Genomic DNA, 21,350 nt, shown 5'->3' with positions numbered 1-21,350 from the left:
GTGGCACTCAGAATCTCTCCTCTCAGGAGCTTTACCCTCTTCCGTCCCTTGAACAGAGTACCAAACCTGAAATGACAGTGACCAATGTTGACTTAATGCAGATGTTTAATAATGAAAAAAAAAAAGGTGGGTAGTTTGAGAGCATTAGTTACAAATGGCAGTGAGTGCATCTGATGGTACCCTAGTGATAATTTTACATCCATCATTCCTCATGGATGCTTTACCAGCCGTCTGATGGATGGGGTGGGCTGTGTTAGCGCTTCAGAAACTGACACAGGGAATCTACCAGAGTTATCTGACACGCACGCACTCATTCCTAGAGATAAAGAGAAGGCCTGAGAGGACTCATGAGCTAGGGACTTTCCTTTGAAATAGTGAGTGGGAAGAAACACATGCGTGTCTCCATTCAGTAGAAGATGCTTTCAATTAATGGTCTCTAGATGGCCATTGTAAATACTGCTGTGAGCTAAAATGGATCATAGTGGCCAAATTAGGGCTGCATTTGTCAATTGTTAGAGAATAGCTTTACAAAGGAGGTAGGCATGGCAGGTAAGCCCTTCGGAGGAGGAAAGAAGGGGGAGCTTTCTGAGCCTGCATTTGTAAATCAGATTTTATTAATAGCCGTGCATGTGTGTGTGCATGTGTGTGTGTATGCATGTGTGTATGAGACACACACACACACACACACACACGCACACACACACACACATAAGCAGAGAGAGAGAAAGAGAGAATGAACCTGATCTTATCAATCATGTGATTAGAATTTGCCTAAGAACTAATTAAAATAATAGAAGTAACACAAGTGATTAATAATATTCTTTTATAAAAGTGCATCTATATTACCTTAATCTTTACATTTGTATATAATGACTTAGTGACTTTAATTAAAAGACACATACAGTCTGAAGATGAATATTTGCTTTTGTTCTGATGGGAGTCTCTGTCTTCTGCAAATGTATGTGGCATGGGTAGGGACTTGCTGTCTGGGAAAGTAATCATTAGAGAAACTAGACCAGTCTTCTGTGTGTGTGGCACTATCTTAACCTCAGGTTTCCTTTGCCTTTGTTTTACATTTACAAAACCTCCTGATTCTCAGCATGTTAGCCTGAGAACCCTTCTTATGGGACAGGGATGGGGAGGAACCCTTCGGTGAATATTATCAGCATAGAACAGCCAGTTCTCAAAAACCCAGTATGGGAGAAAAAAAAAAAAAAAAAAGGCCAGTAGGTATTATGTCATCACCCATCCATCATCCTATGTGTCAGCCTTTCAATAACTCTGATCGACATCCTTGACAGGCAAGTGCCAGGTAGAGGGGCTGTTTGTGTCCAGAAATTGAGTACAGGCCATCCACAGCTTTTTGCTCCAGAAGGTTTTCTTCTGCATCTTTTCATCTCTCTCTCTCTCTCCTTTCTGGGGTTATTTAATTGAAATACACGCCGAGTTTACAGACTGCAAAGATCAGAGCTGTTTCCTCCAGCAGCGGTAACTATGCATTAAACATTTTGATTTGTTTGAGTTTGAAGTTTGGTCCTTTTTTGCCATTTGCTTCATGGAGTTTGTGTATATTTACAGCCTCTGCATTTAATGGCCACATGCCTTATTTTCACAGATGGCCAGTGGAAGACTTTTTCTTTCTCTTAGTATAGCCTGCACTCAGTTTTCATACATTTGTCAGTGTGCCACTGCTCACAGCTAGCAAGTGCCCACGCTTGGTGGGGAGCAATTATGGTGTGAGTTTTTAAGGAGCTTTTTAAAGGTTTTTTTTTTTTTCAGTAAACTTTTTATGGTTTAATTTTCAAGCCTAGAAAAGCTGTGCATGTTTTCAAACAGAGAGTCTTGTGTTCTTACATCATTCTGGTTAGAGAGGTTAGGGCAAAATGGCCCAATAAAATGAGACTCCCAGGGTGTGCCACACTGGGTTTTCAGAGGGACTTCACCCTGTCATCCTACTGACTGAAACTGTCTCTTCATTTCAGGGGAAGAGCAGATGCTAATAACAGCTTTCCTGGCAGCACTGGATAGAGAATATTCTAGATATCTTAAGAGTGCATGAAGTAATGCATAGATAAGAAGAATATATACCAAAATATAAACAGTGTCTGTACCAAAGTGATGGAGTTATAAATCTGCCTATGTAGAGTCCCTACATTTTGTGTGAGTAAAGACTAGCTTTTGTTGGTGCCCCCAGACTGTTATCTTTCACAACCTAGTCTATCAAGAGTTGTCTCCCCTTTCCCATCTATACCCTCATCCTTATCAAAATCATGTTCTTCCTTAAGCCAGTTTCATAGGAAGACACATACAAAATAAACACCTCGTCTATGTAATAGATGTATTCACTATCATGACCTTTTAAAGATGATCTTACCAATATGAATTAGAGCTATCAGGAAAACATTCAAACTTTAGCATTTATTGCAAAAGATACCGTAAGATCTTTCCAGACATACCTCATCCCTCTCTTGCAAATGAGAAATCCTTGCTTACGTCCATGAGTCATGGGAACAATAATGGCTAATGGCTATGGATTTGTGTTTTGTGCCTTCACATTGGCAGTATCTCCATACATACTCTGAAAAGAAAAAGAAAGGAAAGAAAAGAAAAGGAAAGGAAAAAGGAAAGGAAAGAGGAAAGGAAAGAGGAAAGGAAAGAGGAAAGGAAAGAGGAAAGGAAAGGAAATGATATTTGAGAAGACCGGAGGAACTCAAAAGTGGCAGATCAGTATTTGGGCCTCCGTCCTTTGGCATTGAGTTTAATCTTTTTTTCCAATGAACCACAAGGGATTTTAGGGAAGTACCCAGTACCTGTGTGCTCAGCTCGTGGCCCTGTGTTGGGCATGTGTACGTCTCAACATAGTTTCTTAAAGCTTAAATCACAAAACTCTCACACAATAGGTCAGTGTCTCCACAGTTAGTAGACTCCCCCAACCTGTCTTTGTTTCTCCTGGTTCCTCTCTCTTCTCAGCGCTTCCTTTCTCCATACACTGGCCTCCCTCATAGGGAATGAGAGCCATAAAACCAGTAAGAATATACCCAATCTTATTTACATTGCATTCCCAGCAGTTCTGATAAAATATGAAGTAAAGTTTTTGCTGTTCATTAAAATGAGATTTTAAGTGTATATTCCAATCTTTCTTTTCCTGTCTCTTCACCTAAAACTACCATGTATAATTGAAAAGTGAACTATAACCATAGTATGCCCGTTTCTATTTATCAGATCCAGTGTTTCTGGAGCAGACCCATGGCTCTGTAAAACAGTCTAATTCAATTTATCCAACTGAAGTAAATGCTGGCTACTCAAGTCACATTTGTAAGAATGCTGACAGTTTCATAGCTTTTATTCTATGCAAAGGAAAAATGAAAGAGAAAAACCCTGTATGCTTCTGTACTCCCATGACTGAGCCACCCATTGTTTATAGAACAATTATCACTGCACAGAATTCTAGCTCTCTATGTGTGCTTGTGCACACCTACCGCATGTCTGTCCTCTATAGATGATGAATTCTATTGTTTTTTCTTTGTTTGCCACCTATGTGTCTCCCATTAACCCTTCTGGTTAGAAATGGTAAGCACCACATGTATGCCTGCAGTGGTGTAAGCGAACAGTAAATGCCTCCCTAGATGTTAGTTGTATCCTGACTGGATGTGTACACAGATGCTTGAAGTCTTGAGTCTCAGTTTTTCCTCTGATGGCCTCCTCTCTTTCTCACATACACACCACAGGCTCCCAGATGATAAGTGAGCGATGTCGTGGTTTTGAGTGGCAGTACTCCTTTGTAGCTTCTTTGTGAATCATTTACATTTGACATAATCCTCAGAGTAACTTTTCTCCGAGTAACACACTTGGGCTACCATGGTACTGCCCACTGGCAATGACACACTCAGATTACCATGTTGCTTCCCTTTCTCTCTCAGTGGGCCTTTGTGTCAAAAAAAATTAATCTTGTTAGACTTGGACATCCAACTGTGTCTTTTATGAACTGCCTACATCTCTAAGTGTTCTCAGAATAGATCTGAATAACCACTATTTGATTTGCTTGTAACCTATTCCTTGAATTTAAGACAATGACTATAAAACTTAGAAACTGTTTTCACCCAACATTTCCATCTGTATGGAGTACCTACCTTTAAGGTTGAAGTGTATTACTGAGTAGCTTTAGAGAAATTATGAAGAGGTAGAGAAAATGTATAAACGTTTACATTTGTTCAAAGTACTTTACATCTGTCATACGGAGTTCAATCAGGTTGGTGATAAAAAAAGCGTAGCCTTTCAGGATTCAAAGACAACCAAACAGCCTCAGCACAACTGGCCATGAGACCATGGAGGTCATGTGACTATGGCCCCTTGATATCCCTGATGGGTATAGTCACATGGCCAACACACGGACACCTCGGGGAGATGAGACAGCTCATCAGCACACTCAGTGGACACAGCTCCATCTGTTAGGTAACTTCATTCCATGTTTCTGTGTCTTTCACCTGGTAAGTGATAATCTTTGGTCAATGTTCTATTGACCATGTACAGTAAAATTCTATGCCTCACCAAGAACATGGCATGGTTATCCTAATACACGAAGCCTCTTAAGGCATTTAAAGCAGCTATCATCTCTTTTTCCCTCGCTTAAACTTCTTCAGGGCCTTTCCACATTCTCAATCATGACAAGTTGGATTTTGATAGAGTAATTCAAGCCTGTGTGAAGTTCAAGCAACTACCATCACTAATCTTAGCTTTTCTCTATTCCAGTTCTTACAGGAACACACAATGAAGACACCATCAAATTTATCTTACCACATGTACTCTAGCTTCATGCTGTTACCACATTGTGTACCCACTGCTCTTAACTCTAATCCACAGCGATTGGAACTGACACAAACATCAAGTGTGTAGGTTTAGTTCCCGTGTTCTTTCTTCATGAAAATCAGAATTAGTTGTTTCATATAAGCTTTTGAATATTCTTCATAAACCTTTAAATATGTCTCCCCTTTACAATTATGTTTTTAAATTACTAAGAATTTCATCAGTTGTCTCCATAAATCATTTTGTAATTTTTATTTTTAAGCTGAAATTAGAAGCTAACATAGAAACTCCGAGTTTCTTTGATTTTTTCCATCAACCTCATATCACTTTATAAGGAAGCATGTCTTCCCAGTGGACATTACCAGGTAAAACTGGGCTCCTGAGTTTAGGGGATAATTACACTTCAAGAAACATGTCAGGAAGCTGGCTACCAGATTTCAAACCAGGAGATCATATGTGCAACAAAAGTCAAACCTGAATCTCAAATTGAATTTGAGGGGGTGGAGGGGCAGAGTTAACAAAAGCTGATTGTCCGTCTAACTGGACCAGAGGACATATAGACACAGTTCTGACCTCTTGATTGGCAGACCCATGCATCTCTGTGGCTCTCTCGTTCCTAAAGGGTCTCAGAGTCCAGGACACCCAAAGTTTCCATACATAATAGAATATATGTCTATTCTAGAATATATGTATATAGTACAATATCTCACAAAAATAGAAGTCAAAGAAATCTTTCACAAATGTTACCATATTCTATAAAATTTATCTGTTGAAGTTGGAGGTGTTTTGTTTCTTAGGGCATGTTGTGTGTGTGTGTTTATATGTAATTTATACATACTTTACAAGAAAGCCTTTCTCTCATATGTGCTGTTAGTTTATGTGGGTGGATGGTTATTTTACAGAGCACAGAGCTATCAATAAGCATGGGGCTGAGGGGGTGGACATCCACGTAGCTTCTTCATCTTCTATTTAAGCAGATGAAAACATCCCCAGCTGCTAAACCAGGACAACATTATGAATAATCCTCTAATGTCTCTGGTGGGCTGTGAAGTTCACATAATTGGATTGGAGGGTTAAAGTCTCTTCTCTTCTCTTCTCTTCTCTTTTCGCTTCTTTCTTATTCTCCGTGTCATTAGTATAGTAGGAGACCATAAAAAAGAGGGACAAAAAACTGCAGCCAGAGGTGTTTAGCTGCTACCAAGTCAACATTTGACAGTCACACTCTGTTTTGCCATTACATGCATGCGCCTTTTACGAGTTTTCTAGCTCTGTGAGCTTTATTTCAGAGACGTCCATTATAGCAGCTGATCCACAGCTTATCTCACTCCTTGGTTCTGTGCCTGGTGGGGGCAAAGCTCAGTGCCCACGTGAATCCCAATTTCAGAGAGGGATGGGGAGCTGTCTCTCCATGAGCTGTTTACTTTAGGAGCGGAGAACTGAAGAGAAGGCTCCACCTTCTCCTGGTACAGCTGTCACTGCTTTGCTTTGACTGCACCGTGAAAATCAGCAAAGATGGCCACTCTTTCCTTTGTGTTTACTGTGAATTTTCAGTTGTTGTATAACTTGATATAATAGTAATGGAAGAAAACCTGATTTTTAGGTAGGCACAGACATGTAATTAAGCTCATTCCCAAGTATGAAAAGGAAAACAATTAAAAAATATAAACATTAAATACATTGCTATATATAGACAAGGAGGGAGAGAATTTAATGATTTTTAAAATAAGTCAAATCTTATTCTCATCATATGTATTTCCTGTCTTTACCACAGGGAACTGAGGCCCATAATCCTTCCTATGATCCCGACATGTTTGGTACCATGTTTTTTATCTCTAGGGTTCAGTTTTTCCTATGAAATTTTCTTTTTTTAATAATAAAAATATAAATTCCTTAAATGTTTGCAAGCTGATTAGAATTTAAATCAAATTTTAAAATTAGGGTCTCTTCAGTAATTTATAAAGTAATTCCCATGTTAAATACGTTCCTTTCCCTGTTAATCCCTGTTGTCTTTTCCAGTCTAATAGAGAGTGTAGGTATATTTTGGCTGTCCTGTTGTGTCCCAACATTGGTGTCATATGTTACTGATTCAATGTTCTTCTCCACTGTGCTAGTCAGTGGATAAGCTGCAGAGACAAAGACCAGCTGCAGTTCCACAAGAGAACATGAAGACTCTAAGGAGAACTTTGTAATTACTCACATCAGCTCCTGGAACCACCTGGTCTACAGGGATGGCTTTCTTTTGCTCCTTTGGTCTTTTGGGATCCAAGACTATTGTGTAGTGCCACTGGCCTGGAACTTATTATGCTGGCCAGGCTGTCCTTGAACTTACAATACCTTCCCTCCACCTCCCAAGTGCTGGAATCATAGCTGTGCACCTTCCTCTTCTTGGGGCTTGACACAGTCAATTATCTTCATTCCAGACAATATAAGATCAAGAAAGGTTTCACAGAATCTTAACTGACTTAACCTAATATTTCCCCTTGGTTTTAGCAAACCTTTGACTTATATGAGACTGGATTAGCCAAACAGTACTCTATTTCCAAAAGAGATATGTTTGCTGTCCAATTGCTCATTGTCAATCAGCAGAGGTGCATATGGACCATTTTGTTTTGCTCATACTTATATATGCACCAAAGTTCTGTTTTGACCATATTGTTAGAATTGTTTTCATCTACTTTGCGATGACCCCAGCAGGAAAGAACTTTTGCCAGCATTTTTAAAGGTTCATGGATCTCAGTTGCTGCTCTTTCTGACTGGATGAGGGTGAGACAGTTCTAGATCTGCATTTGAATAGTAAACAGAGCCCAGGAAACCCTAACTACTACCTGGCATTTGTGGTTTACAAAACTGCTTGTAAAATTGAGGTATGCCGTAGCAAATTCTATAAAAATTATCATTGATATGATTTTATTAATTTGATCCCAATGGAAACAAGTTTATGAAGTTAGTAGAAAATTATGACCTTTGTCCATCAAAATTTCTTTGTTTCCCAAATCTTGGTCTGTGTGATTTCCAACATCTTCTCACACACCTCTGTAATACCTGGTCAGTCTTTCTTGTCTTTGTTTGTTCAGACAGCAGACCTTACTCTGTACCTCTGGATACCTTAACTTCCTTCCACTGTGTGTCCCAGGAGAGCCTCAAACTCACACCACCTCTCTGCTTCAGCCTCCCAAGTCCTGAAATTACCAGGCCATTATCAGGTCCGTGCCACCACACCCTGCTTTCTGTGGTTCATTTGTTATGTTTATCTCCTTATTTTATTGAAGCTGATTCTATTTAGGCAAGATTTAAATTCTGAGGACTGTGAGAGTCACACTATTCTTACTCCCATCTATATTTGAAAAGAGGATTCTGTAAAAGGAAATATTGAAACTAAAGGGCATATAATCTCAAATGATTGAGTCTTAGAAATGATAGCACCTATGTCAGTCCCTTTAGAGCAGTGGTCCTCAATGTTCCTAACACTGTGACCCTTTAATACATGTCCTCATGTTGTCATGTTGTGGTGACTCCCAACCTTAAAATTATTTTCATTGCTGCTTCATAACTGTAATTTGCTACTGCTATGGATCATAATGTAAATATCTGTTTTCTGATGGTCTTAAGTGACCCCTGTGAAAGGGTCATTGGACCTCCAGAGGGATAGCGACCTTTTCATATGTCTAAGAAACAAGATACAAAGAGTGACAAAATGTGTACCCTACCATGTTCTTCTCTGCTTTCTTTTGCTGACAGCTTCTTCACCAGTGTGAGGGGCTCCATTCTAAGGAAGCTAATTGCTTAGTCTCAATATACCATGTGCATTAGAGGCAGCTAGTTATATGTAACTTACTATAAAAACTGATCACAACATCCCTGTTCATTTAGTTTTAGCATCTCAGTAGGGTGGTCATCCATAGAAGTGGACTCAGTGTAGTTAAAAGTTTTCCAGTGTCCTGCCTGATCCCGTGGCCTCTCAGACCCAAATAAACACACAGAGGCTTATATTAATTATAATTGTTTGGCTATTAGCTCAGGCTTATTAGTGAGTAGCTCTTACACTTAAGTTAACCCATAATTCTTATTTATGTTTAGCCATGTGGCTTGGTACCTTTTCTCAGTTCTGCTTTGTCATCTTGCTTCCTCTGTGTCTAACTGGTGACTCTTCACTCAGCCTTCCTCTTCCCAGAATTCTCCTCATCTGCTTGTCCTGCCTACACTTCCTGCCTTGCTACTGGCTAATCAGCATTTTGTTTATCAACCAATCAGAGCAATACCTATTCACAGCATACAGAACGACATCTCATAGCATCTCCCCTTTTCTGTTTAATCAAAAAGGAAGGTTTTAACTTTAACATAGTAAAATTACATATAATAGAACAGTTACCAAACAAGAATTATAGTTACAATATCTAGTCTATTTGTATTTGGCAAAATTAAAGAAAATATTCTATTTATCCTATATTTGTGAGTCCAAGGTTTCACATCTACATTATCTCTTATCATAACCAAGGAGAACCATAATTATAACTAGTTACTCTTCAACTACATCAAAGACCACAGAAGGATACAATATTATCTAAGTAAACAGGAAATGCATTGTAAGCAATTTCCAAAATTTTGGAAATGCCAGAGACAGCTACCTGCTTGGACAGTCATCCAAAGTTCCTCTGTAGCATTGAGGAATCCATCTTCAACCTATAGGCCTAGAGTCTCTCGGTCACTTTTCTCTGTATCTTGTAGAATATCTGGCAGTCTTCTCTATGAAGCAGGAACCTGAAGGACCATCTTACCTTGTAAAGTTCAGTGGTCACCTTCCTATGCTGTCCTGTCAATACAACACTTTGTCAAGCAGTCCAGGCAAGAACAGTTTCTTGCCCAAATGGCTATTTTTGCCAAGGAGAAAATAAAGTCCACATGGAGCGTCTTTAATGCCCATCTTTCTCTTTGAAGTAAATCAGTGCTGCCAGAAGCAGTTGTGTCTCATTGTCCAGAAAGTCTAAGTTTTTAAAACATTTTAAATGCCATATTCTGTAGCTCTTTGAAGTGTTTGAAGATAACCTACCTATCTGAAATATATCTATGTATACCTAGAAAACTTAACTAATATGAGTATAAGTTTGATTATCATGGATGACTAATAATTAATCTGTATTTCTTAATTATACATTACAATTTTAAATGAGCTGCACAAACATAATACCTTAAACAAGAGTAGAAATATACATACAGTATAACAAAATTAACTTTAAATTTGTATCAAGAAACTAAAATCTATAGCAATTTAAAACATTTTAAACAAGTTGCCCTTTAAAAGTAGATTCAATAATCTACCCTTTCATCTTATCATCTCTATACCTACATTTCTATATCATATCCCCCTTTCTTTTTTTAGAAAGAGATTGACTATGAGCTATAACAATTTGTAACCAACAACCTAAACAAAGACAAATATCCATAATCTGTTTTTGGGGAATGTGGGCATAGTTTTCTAGGCTACTTCCTGCTCATAAAGGGTGCTGTATTCTTATGGGAATCCTGAGAAAATTAGAAATTATGGTCAAGTCCTGACTGGAATAGTCTGTAAGGCTGCATTGTCTGAGCCAATTGCTTTGAAGCAGTTTTGGATGTTGAATCATCTGGGCCATGGTGTCATCAGAGACCTTTCAGGGGATCTTGGCTAATCAAACCATATTAGCCTGGAGCAATCCACAGGTTCTCATTTTCTGTGGAAACAAAGAAAAACCTCTTTTCCAAAGCAAAGTATCCTTAGACACAAATTTTGAAGTCAAGATACCTTTAAAATATATATATTGGTTTAACTGAGCAACCTTTACAATCAAATGTCTTTCTGCCATTAAAAATTCCAAAGACAATATAATCCAGACTCTGTGTGATTTCCATCTTTATGTAGCTTATTTTTTATATTACTTTTACTTTCTCTTTAAAGACTTTATTTTTTAAAACTATGTATTTCTTTATATAACTGTCTATCCTCCTTTTCCTCTTTCTTTTAAGCCTACATATGTTTTTACACACATTATAAACAGGTGAGGGTTTAATCTCATCTGAATCTGTTTTATTGTGAATCTATTACTTTAAACTGCAGTGGTTAGTACTGAATCTGAAGCCTTGGCTGCTCACTCTGCCCACTTCAGCATTTCAACATGGCAGAGGTAATTCACCTCCAGCTCTGGGTCATGTGTACCATCAACTCTCAGGAGCAGTGGGTATATGCCTCCATTAAAGCAGCATGTTGCCTAGAAACCTTTTGTTTGTTGTTGCTGTTGTTGTTGTGTTGTTTTGTTTTGTTTGTACTAGCAAAAGCTAAATCCACCATGCAGCATACTGTGTGGCCTGGATATTCCTCTGTGTACCCCAGCAGGAATCCACCATGCTGCTTGTCTCAAGCCTGTGTTCTGTAAACCCACCATACTGTAGCTCAAGTCCATATGCCATGATGTCTCTGTATCACAGCTTTCCTGTTAGACACTACTAGGAAGCTGCTCTTGGCCCCATTTTAGAACACTTTTGTAAAGCTTTCTCAGGTTTTAGGTGGAAATTCTTGCCCCACATCTGGGTGCCATTTGTAGCTGAAAGTTTTCCTGTGTCCTGCTTGGTCCCATGGCTGCTCAGACCTAAATAAACACACAGAGGCTTATATTAATTATAACTGCTTGGCCATTAGCTCAAGCTTATTACTGACTAGCTCTTACACTTAAACTAACCCATAATTCTTATTTACGTTTAACCATGTGGCTTGGTACCTTTTCTCAGTTCTGCCTTGTCATTTTGCTTCCTCTGTGTCTGGCTGGTGACTCTTCACTCAGCCTTTCTCTTCCCAGAATTCTCCTCATCTGCTTGTACCACCTACACTTCCTGCCTGGCTATTGGCCAATCAGTGTTTTATTTATCAACCAATCAGAGTAACACATGTTCACAGCATGCAGAACAATATCCCACAGCAACTCAGTGACTTAGAAGACATTTAACATTTCATTCTTTTTCTATTCTGATTGCCTCTATTTTGCTATTTCACTTTGGAAAAACTTTTCGTCCAATGGGACATTCTCTGAACAATATATAGTATTATTTCCCTGTAGATTGTTAAACCAAAATTTGAAAGGTATTATGTGCACACAGTCCTTCCTCCAAAGAAGTACAGTGATGTTTTCTTTGACCAGGGCAGCACTCTCAGATGTTGTTGATGGAGGCCTCTCTCTCTCTCTCTCTCTCTCTCTCTCTCTCTCTCTCTCTCTCTCTCTCTCTTTCCTGTGTGTGTGTGTGTGTGTGTGTGTGAATGCAACTGTATTTTAACAGCTACATTTACTATGAAAACAGTTAAGCTTGGTGGATACTGCAGACTCCCTTAGGCAAAAAAGAAAAAGAAAATGAAAAAGAAAAAGAAAAGAAAGAAAGAAATCCAGAGGTTACAAAACTGTGAAAAATACCAATCACAAACACAAAACAAACTGGGTCAGAGTCCACTCACTTCAGCTTTAATACTGTGTGATTCTGGGGGAGTTACTGTAAACTGGGTTCTCTTGTATGCTGATAGACAACTTAAGTTTTTCCCATCAAGTCAGATACAGACTTTGATGAATAGAGTACAGAGTTCCAAGGCCACAGACTTGAGAGAAATTTTAATGTAGTTCTTACAATTGTACTATTGTCAAAGGTTTGCCAAGATAAAGCCTGCACTGTGTTAAGGATTTCAATGCCCCGTTAGTTATTTGTGACTGCATTTGCTGGACTCTTTCCCCTGTGATACAGTGATCATCAATAGTTGGTTAGGGTCTGTGAACATTTTACCATAGGTGGCAAGCGGTTCTGCAGTGTATATGATCTACCAGTGTCATTCATGACAATCGTGCTCCAACAATCTGGTGAATTGTCAAGAGCCTGGAACTATAGCTGCAGAAGCCAATGGCCGCCTTCCCTGAAACTGTCTCAGAACCACATCGTCCAGAGAGCATGGCTGGAAAACGTGAGAGGAAGGCAGCAGACCTCTCCTTGCATGCTTTTTCCTGTTCTCAGAGTCAACTGGTTTTTTTAATTTGGAAGCAATTTAATATCATGTGGGGGTGAGACTAGCATTATATTTTTCTTGAACATCACTTCATTTTTAACACCATGTTCTCCACTAATGTAAGCCACACTGCATGCTTTTAAAAGACTTGATGTCTTTGAGATCTAATTTATGTCTATTTGTATCTCAAATAATTCGCCAACTCAATATTTTGGCTGAGCAATCCAAATCAAATTGTGGTCCAAGTAGCAGGCACTTCCATTGGATGTACAAAGCCTTGACAAGCAATTAGTGATGAATATTTAAGTGTCTTCATTACCCTTGTGTGAGCAATGCAGATGGCATTTGGGAGGTGGCAGCCGGAGGTGAACTCCTCTGAGTTCTGTTTCTGGTCAACTGACTACAGGAAGACTTTGTCTGGGCCTTATGCCACCCCTACCCCTCTACTGTCTGAATAAAAATGAAGCAGGCTTTCCAAATACAGAACAGGTTGTTGATGGGAAATCTCTATGTGCGTTTTTTGACTGAGGAAGGTTGTCTCCAAGGATCCCAGCCTAGCTCCTTTAGGCACACAAAACCCAAATGCCAAGACTTTTTTAAGGGTGTGTTAGAGTCAAAGTTCTTTCAAAAGCCCTGCTGATTATTTTCCTTAATTGCCTTAGTATGCCATGTTGAACATGCAAAGGTGAATAAACCAATATCCCATGTCTCCTAGAAGCCAACTTTATTATATATGGCCCAAGGGGAGAAATGTCTTTGAGTAATTATAGTTTCAAGAGTCTCATTTGAAATTTCTTATTTTAAAGGAAAAAACAACACTGGAGAGTCTGACTCAGCAGCTGGCAGTTAAACCGAACGAAGAAGGGAAGTTTAGCCATGGAATGATGGATTTCAACATGAGTGGAGACTCTGACGGTTCGTGAGGATTGTTCATTCAGAACCTAGGATGGAGGGGGGGAAGTGTACTTAGAGCTGTTTAAAAATCACAAAGAGAGGAGAGAGGAAGGCTATTGCCTCCCTGACCATCCCAGTGAGGGCTCACACACACCGGGCAGTCCCTGTGTGCCTGGCACTCCTCAGTGCTTCTTGCTCTATGGCACCTGTCCGTGCCACCACAGACAAAGAGATTGATCCCAGCAGTTTGGAATCATCTCCCCAGGATCAGGGGGCTGTAAGTGCCAGAGGCAGGACTTAGATCTAAGATGATGTAATTCCAAAGCAAATGCCCTTACCCAGCAGCCACCCTGCCCATTGCCTCCTCATTTCCTGTATGCCAAACTTTGTAGAACTGCATATCTATCAGCTCATTTTGTGGCTTGCATTCACAGCTAAATGTATGGTTCAGAGGACATGCTGTGGGCATTTTCCTTGCATTTGGAGCCTTCCCTGACACACTGTCCTCACACACTACTACTAGACAGACACTACTCTAACCTCACATCTAGACCCCATCTTACCAGCATCCATATGGGGAACTCCATGCTCCCCTCCTGTACCTCAAGCTTCAAACATCTCACCCAGCAGCCAGATACCCAATTCAGCTGAGACAGTAAAGAGAGCATAAGAAGAAAATATAATTTCTCTTATACAGGACCCCCACCAGGTCTTTCTTCTAGTACCAGGTTAATGTGTTTTGTGACTTTAGTGGCCCAGCCTTGCTGCAGGCTGAAAAAAAACTTGGCAAACCCTGGAGATACAGACTGCAGAAGGGAGGAGTCCCTGAGACTCCTTAGCACACACACTTCTCTGGCCATCAAGTTTCTCAGCAGCCAAAAGCTAGGCAAGCTTAAACAACTCATTTCGTGATCCCATTGAAATTGAACAGGTTCAATTGGAGCACCAGGAAAAAAAAAAAAAAAAGCTTGCATCCATCCCCGTCTGCGTCTTACTACTGCATCAGGGAGAATAAACCTGGCTGATGTACATACAAAGAGCCTATTTAGAGTTGACGAAGTCCCGCACTGCTGCTCTCATGGCTTATGTTGCTGTAAGGTGTAAGAGCCGGAAACGGCAGATGTGCCTATGATCATTCCCTAGTTACAAACCCATTTCAGAAAGATGATGTTGTGCATTAGCACTGTGCTTGTCAATCAAGAGGCAGTTATTGGTCGTAACACATTCCATCAATTTTAAGTTATGCTTGCATGATAAAATATACTCTGGCAATGAGCATTCCAACAGCAAAGCTTGTACTGCCGCTGTCTAATTGAGTGGTGTGCATATGCAAAGTAGCTTCCAGTCTACATGGAGCAAGGAGCACATAATGAATGAGGAACCATGAACTGCGCTACCTAGAGAGATGCTGCTTTGCTGTTGTTGTTTTTAATTTGCCAATCCTATAGAGGCAATATTGATTGATTGCCTACCGCTTCTTCAGATTTTGGTGTATGGATTAATAAGGGGGAATTAAAAAAGAGAGATGTGATTTTCTTGGTGGCACAGCACTAGAAAGTCCCAGAATCTAAGTTTTATGCTGTTTTTTTTTTTTCTTTTTAAATAATGGCACCAGTGAAGACTTAGCTGCAGAGTGTCATGTTTCCTGGCTCCCCTTGTTCTTATCACCAAAACCCAAGCATCTTGGCTTTCAAGCTGTGAGCTACTCTGACAAAGATGCTTTATGAAGTCACATGAGGCCAGAGGAGGGAGAGTGCAGCTTCCTGAGGTTCAGTGTGACTCGTGGGAGTTGAGGGGTACTTTATCTTCAGTGACCCTTGATATCTAAATGCAACCATCAATTGGTCTTTTGATAGCATGTTAGGAGAAAACATTCAGTAAAATATGTTCTTCTCCCTACTTTAAACATGACAGAAAACTGAAGAGCCAATAATAACATACTAATTAATTGATTCTTTCTCCTGCATCTATCCATTGCCTATTGCCTTTTACAGGCAGGATAGATAGATAGATAGATAGATAGATAGATAGATAGATAGATAGATAGACAGATAGATGATTAAAAAGAAACACCATATTAAAGGGAGATCTTTATATTGTTTTGGCCAAAATTCTATCTAGCATGTTTTACTGATGTGTCCTCAGAGACAAAAGGGAGGTACAAATTCTTCAGGTTCTCACAGTATTGGTGTAGCCTTTCCTAACCCAGCCTGCCACACCCCTGAGTGTCCCATAGTTTTATCAGATCCTTTGTATCTGTAATATTTCTGCAGTACTGATACACCCAAAGAATCCAAAAAACAGTACGTCCCAGCTTCCCATGGGCTCTCAAACTGTCCATAGTCCTTTGAAAGCCCAAGAACTAATGAGAACTGGGTTAAAAATACACATTTGCTGCCACAGGCTTATCACAGACACTTCATAAGCAAGCATCTGTCTTAGGAACTGGGAGTACCATTATCAGAAGTACTTTTTGTTTTCAGATATTTTAATAGACTAAGAAAACAGTCATCGGGAGTAGGTGCCAGAGTCTCAACACTGACATGCATGGTGATGTTCCCTGTTTCTAGGAAGCGCCGGAGTTTCAGAGTCAAGAATTTACAGGGAATCTCGGGGACGTGGCAGCAACGAGCCCCATATAAAGCGTCCGATGAATGCCTTCATGGTGTGGGCAAAAGATGAACGGAGGAAAATACTTCAGGCTTTTCCTGACATGCACAATTCCAACATCAGCAAGATATTGGGTAAGGAGAGTGTGGAAGCCTGAGGGGTGCTGGGTAAGGAGAGCCTGGAGGCCTGAGTGGGTTATGGGTAAGGAGAGCCTGGAGGCCTGAGTAGGTTATGGGTAAGGACAGCCTGAAGGCCTGAGTGGGTTATGGGTAAGGACAGCCTGAAGGCCTGAGGGGTGCTGGGTAAGGAGAGCCTGGAGGCCTGAGTGGGTACTGGGTAAGGAGAGCCTGGAGGCCTGAGTGGGTTATGGGTAAGGAGAGCCTGGAGGCCTGAGTGGGTTATAGGTAAAGAGAGCCTGGAGGCCTGAGGGGTGCTGGGTAAGGAGAACTGGAGGCCTGAGTGGATACCAATAGATGTGCACTACTCTCATGTGATCAGGGAAAGACTCTGAGTATGGAAGGCAGCCTGCTCCTGCTTTCTACTTTTCCCAAATGTTAGCACCATCACTGAGGGCCCTGTGAACAACAGACTATCCCATGTATGATAAGCCCAGTTAGTAATGCCCCCTGGGGAATGGCCATGCCCATTACTGTAAAGTCCCCCTGCTTTAAGATTTATGAGAGAGGAAGTGTAGCTTTCATACAAGGCATTCATGGTGATGGCCTTTGTTTTTTCATTTCCTTCATGAACTAGTCATGCAGGTCTCATCTTTCCCTTGTCTTCCTTTGTAGACGTGTATGGATTTTAGAGTTGTGTTTAGTGTGCATGATGTGCAGGGGGAAGGAGAGTGGAAGGCCACAGGTTGGTTAATCAGAACTTAAGATCTAGAATTTCCATTCCTATACATTCCGTAACCCTATGGACTAAAGGTGCTCTTGGTAACTCTTAGGGATGTGGCATAGCTCTGAGCTTAACTGAACAGAAGCTTTACTTCCTGGTACACTCCCCAGCATGCCAGAAGACATGGCACACATTTACCCCAAAGTGGACATAGAGAAGATGGAGAGGGAGGGAGGGTACAGAATATAGAAAGACTTCTTGTAGACTGACTTAAGACAAGAGCCAGGCAGAACTTAAGCAAATGAAGGTTCCATTCTCCATTTGTCTTTAACCTTGCCCTCACCATGTTATTACCGTTATCCTCATCTTTATTTCCAAGTAGCATGATGGACGAGAACAACAAGGCAGATTTTTGCATTGTCCATTCTCTAACCATTAGAGTTCAGAATGAAAGCACCTAGCTCTGTCAGAAAAAAATAGGTCTTGAAAATAAGAAATAGTATATGCATAGACTATTTAAGCTTTATTAAAATCAATGACGCTCTTAGAATTAAATGTACACTATAAAGAAATATCTTTGCAGGTCCATTAAAGAACTGATCACCAACAAGTAGTGACTGGATGTGCCCTTCTGTATTTATACTCCCATATTTTCAGGAAAGGCAGCAGATGCCACCCAGGTCACGAGGTGCACATGCAATGCCATTAGATCACATAAAAACACATGCACTAAAATGTATATTTGTGTTAGTGTTTTCCTCTAGAATAGTTTCCAGATGAATGCATGGATGTTGTCTGAAAGATTAGAACAAGTGAAGTTCGGTTACAGAAACAGGATTTTTCTATATGAAAACATAACTTGGTACCAAGTACATTGCTGAAGAGATGAAGGGGAAACATGGCTCTAATGCCTCTCCCATCACTGACCCACGTCTCCCTTTACCTACTCCATTCTCCTTCATCATGGACTACCCAACCCATGAATTTCCCAGTAGTTTTTAAGACAGGGCCTCACTATATAGACCAGGCTGGCCTCGAACTCAGAGAGAGTTCCTTACCAAAGGAACTCTTACCAAAGTTCCTGCCCTTCCTTACCAAATGCTAGGATTAAAGGAGTGTGCCACTGTGTCTGGTGGAATTCTCCAAACTTGAACATGCCTGGAATCATCTGGAATCACTTGACAAAGTATCTCAGTGCTAAATCCATCTCACTGGTTAAAACTATTCTAGAGAGAAGAGCGGATGGTTTTGAGTGGTGCTGTGGTGACTGGGGAGGAGCTCAGTGGTTGAGAATGCTTGAGGCCTGAGTTAGGTTTTCAGTAGCTGCAGGTCTGGAGTACCCAAAGCCCTTATCTGGTTTCCACGATCAACCACCACACTCACACACACATCAAACAAAAAAGGCAAGTGTTGTTTTTAAGACAATCGTTTTTCTAGGAATTGTAGCAAAGATTCCTTATGGTGAAGCACTAACTGGCTAGGAGAATCCATTTCTGACTTAAGGTGAGAGGCGCATATGATCTCTGCCATTGCAGTCCCTATGTAAGATGGTTCGAGCCCAAGACTTGCTGATGAAGCCATATTAATTAAACATACAGCATTTATAGTCACACAAAAATTAAACACTGAAGTGTTCGGGGCCTCAATATTTAGTCATAGCTTTAAGTAAATATAAAATCTTCAAATAGCTGCAAAATGGTTCTGAATAGCCTAGTTCATATGAAAGTACAAAGAAGGCTTGATGTTTTTCTCTTTACTGATTGTTTTGGATAACAGCCTCCGACAGCATGCTGCTAATTCATTCTGCTTAAAACAGGCGCTTGAGCTGGGTTGACATTTTACGTAGTCTCTGGGGATCCTAGTTGACATTTTAAAGGGCTTCTAAGCATTTTATAATACCCTAAAATCTGGTTTTAATAAGCCATTCTGCTGAAATTGTTAACATAAGGAATCACCTTTTACTGTTTGGCGCGAGATCAGGGACTGGGGGACATCTTTTTCTGATTAGATATACAGTAGTCGGAGTAAAATGTGCAAATTCATTACATGCCCCATGGAGATGACCTAGCTGCTCAGCACAGCTCTCTTCTTGTAGCATACTGCCAGACTGAGAAGTCGAAACAAACACACACACAAAGTGAAGGTTCCTTATTCTCTCTTATTTTGAGCACCAATTTTTTTGTTGTCGTTGTAACTTTCCTTTTGTTAGGAGGCATTCCCAATAGTCTATTCATTTTCACTGCAAACAGCCCACAGCAAACCACTTCCTCACTGTACATGGCTGCCGGCACAAACCAAGTAACTGTTTCCACCTCTTCAGGGGAAGAGGCTGGACTACCGCAATGTCTTCGCTACCATCCTCAATGAACGTGTTTATGGGATCTGCAGTCAGCTGCCACTGTTGCCAGGGGGCCATTGAGACCAAAACCAACTTACCAGTTGGCTATCCTCACCCAGAGGCATTATTAAAGATGTAAACTGAATTTGCCTCCACACTGAGACTGCGCGGTCCTAGGATGGCATTGGGCCGCTGCATCCCAGTGGCACTTGAGTATCATAATTCATGATTATGAACAAATAAGTCTGTAAGCTGAGTAGTGGGGGCGTACATGCCTATAATCCCAGAACCTGGAATATTAAGCAGGAAGACTGACTAACTGAGCTTCCTGGAGAGACCCTGTCTCTAAAAGCAAAAGGTGTTTGTGTTTGTAATTATGATGTTGCCTTATTTTAGAATATAGCCCAAGGCTGGGTACTCTTAGTGGAAACACGCTGTCACAAGTTAAAGCAGGGAATTTTAATTCTCCACCTACCAACCCGGCATTCTGTACATGATAGGAAATATAAAAATGACTGTCAATACAAGACAGGTTACCTTCAGGATAAACATTTCCTTTTCTTAGAGAAGAGATATTTTAGAGAAAATTTGGGAAGAAGAATACTTCATAATCTAATTAAATTCCCTTATTTCTGTATTTAGTTTTCAGAGAAGATAGTAGATTTTGCTCTGAGTCAACTGCCCTAGACTCATGATTTTCACTATATTTCTACTTTCCAGGAGGCTGTTTGTGATAAACTGACCCTTATGAGCTGGTCTGTGGTTTGAAAGCTGGTCTACATCCTGGCAATAAATGCCATGAAAAGAGTCCATCTTATTCAATAGTATATTATCTGTGTTTGTGATGACATACCCAGAAGCAGCATACCAATAGGAAAGGCCTGCCAAAGCAGTGATTCTCAGTCTGTGTGTCGTGACCCTCTGAGGGTCACGTATCAGATAACCTACATATCAAGCAATTGCTAACAGTAGCAAAATGACAGTTATGAAGTAGCAGTGAAATGATTTTATTGTTGGGGGTTACCACAACACAAGGAACTGTATTAAAGTGTCACAGTGTTAGGAAGGTTAAGAACCACTGTTCTAGAATGTAATGTGAGGTAGAGTTTGGGGCTGATCACACTGGACGTGCTGCTCAAGCACGAGTTTTAGAATAAAAACCAGGAACTCTGCTAATCGAGTTTCTATTTGGGATAAAACGAAATGATAAAAGCTGTCTGGGAGTTGGGGAAGCCATCTAAAACACTGCTGATGAGTTGGCTGGTGCTCCCATAGAAAAGAGAGGCTTCCTGTCCACTCTATGATGTGGCACAAGTAGGCTCTTCTCTACTTCTAGAGGAGAGTACTCAACAGTGTACTCGGCCCTGCCTGACTTACATGATTATGGCTTCTTCTAAGCTGTCCTCTAGATGACGCCTGAAGGAAGGAAGGGCCCTTTCTGTTGCTGTCATGACGGACTTGAGATGGAGAGACTTTATCAAGATAGTTGTTGGGGTGATGGTCTTCTTACTCAGGGGCGCAGGCCATTCAGTGGCAGGAAATGGACACTTGTGTTCTTCCTCTCCTTCCCTCCTGGGCACTCTTACCTACAGACCTGCCAGTGTCCCACCAAAGCTTCCACCCAGTGATTGTATCTGCTCTCCACCACCTTGGAGAGGCTTACCTCGAAGACCTCCCATTTATGAGTCAGATCTACAACAGTCAGATTAGCTTTCCCTCCTTAGCCATGCCACACAAGGATGATGGAATTCCAGGCTGAGTGTTGGCATAGAGAAGGGACTGTACACCACATGCAGCTATAGGCAGCCCCTATGTTTCAGTTTGTAGGGTTCATACATTTGACTTAGGATGAGC

General features: G+C 40.6%; 1 protein-coding gene across 4 annotated transcripts in view; it reads left to right on the top strand.

Moving 5' to 3' along the window:
• The window catches only part of Sox5 (SRY-box transcription factor 5), a 106,721-nt gene that overhangs the window by 81,717 nt on the left and 3,654 nt on the right, over positions 1-21,350 (top strand). For all 4 annotated transcript variants that reach the window (XM_059258773.1, XM_059258774.1, XM_059258776.1 and 1 more), the window contains 2 exons: positions 13,621-13,729; positions 16,279-16,452. In XM_059258773.1, coding sequence (XP_059114756.1) covers positions 13,621-13,729; positions 16,279-16,452 — 283 coding nt within the window. The remainder of the gene's footprint in view (positions 1-13,620; positions 13,730-16,278; positions 16,453-21,350) is intronic.

The sequence above is a fragment of the Peromyscus eremicus genome, chromosome 3 (assembly GCF_949786415.1).
Source record: "Peromyscus eremicus chromosome 3, PerEre_H2_v1, whole genome shotgun sequence".
NCBI lineage: Eukaryota > Metazoa > Chordata > Mammalia > Rodentia > Cricetidae > Peromyscus > Peromyscus eremicus.
This window is presented reverse-complemented; position numbering and strand designations above follow the sequence as displayed.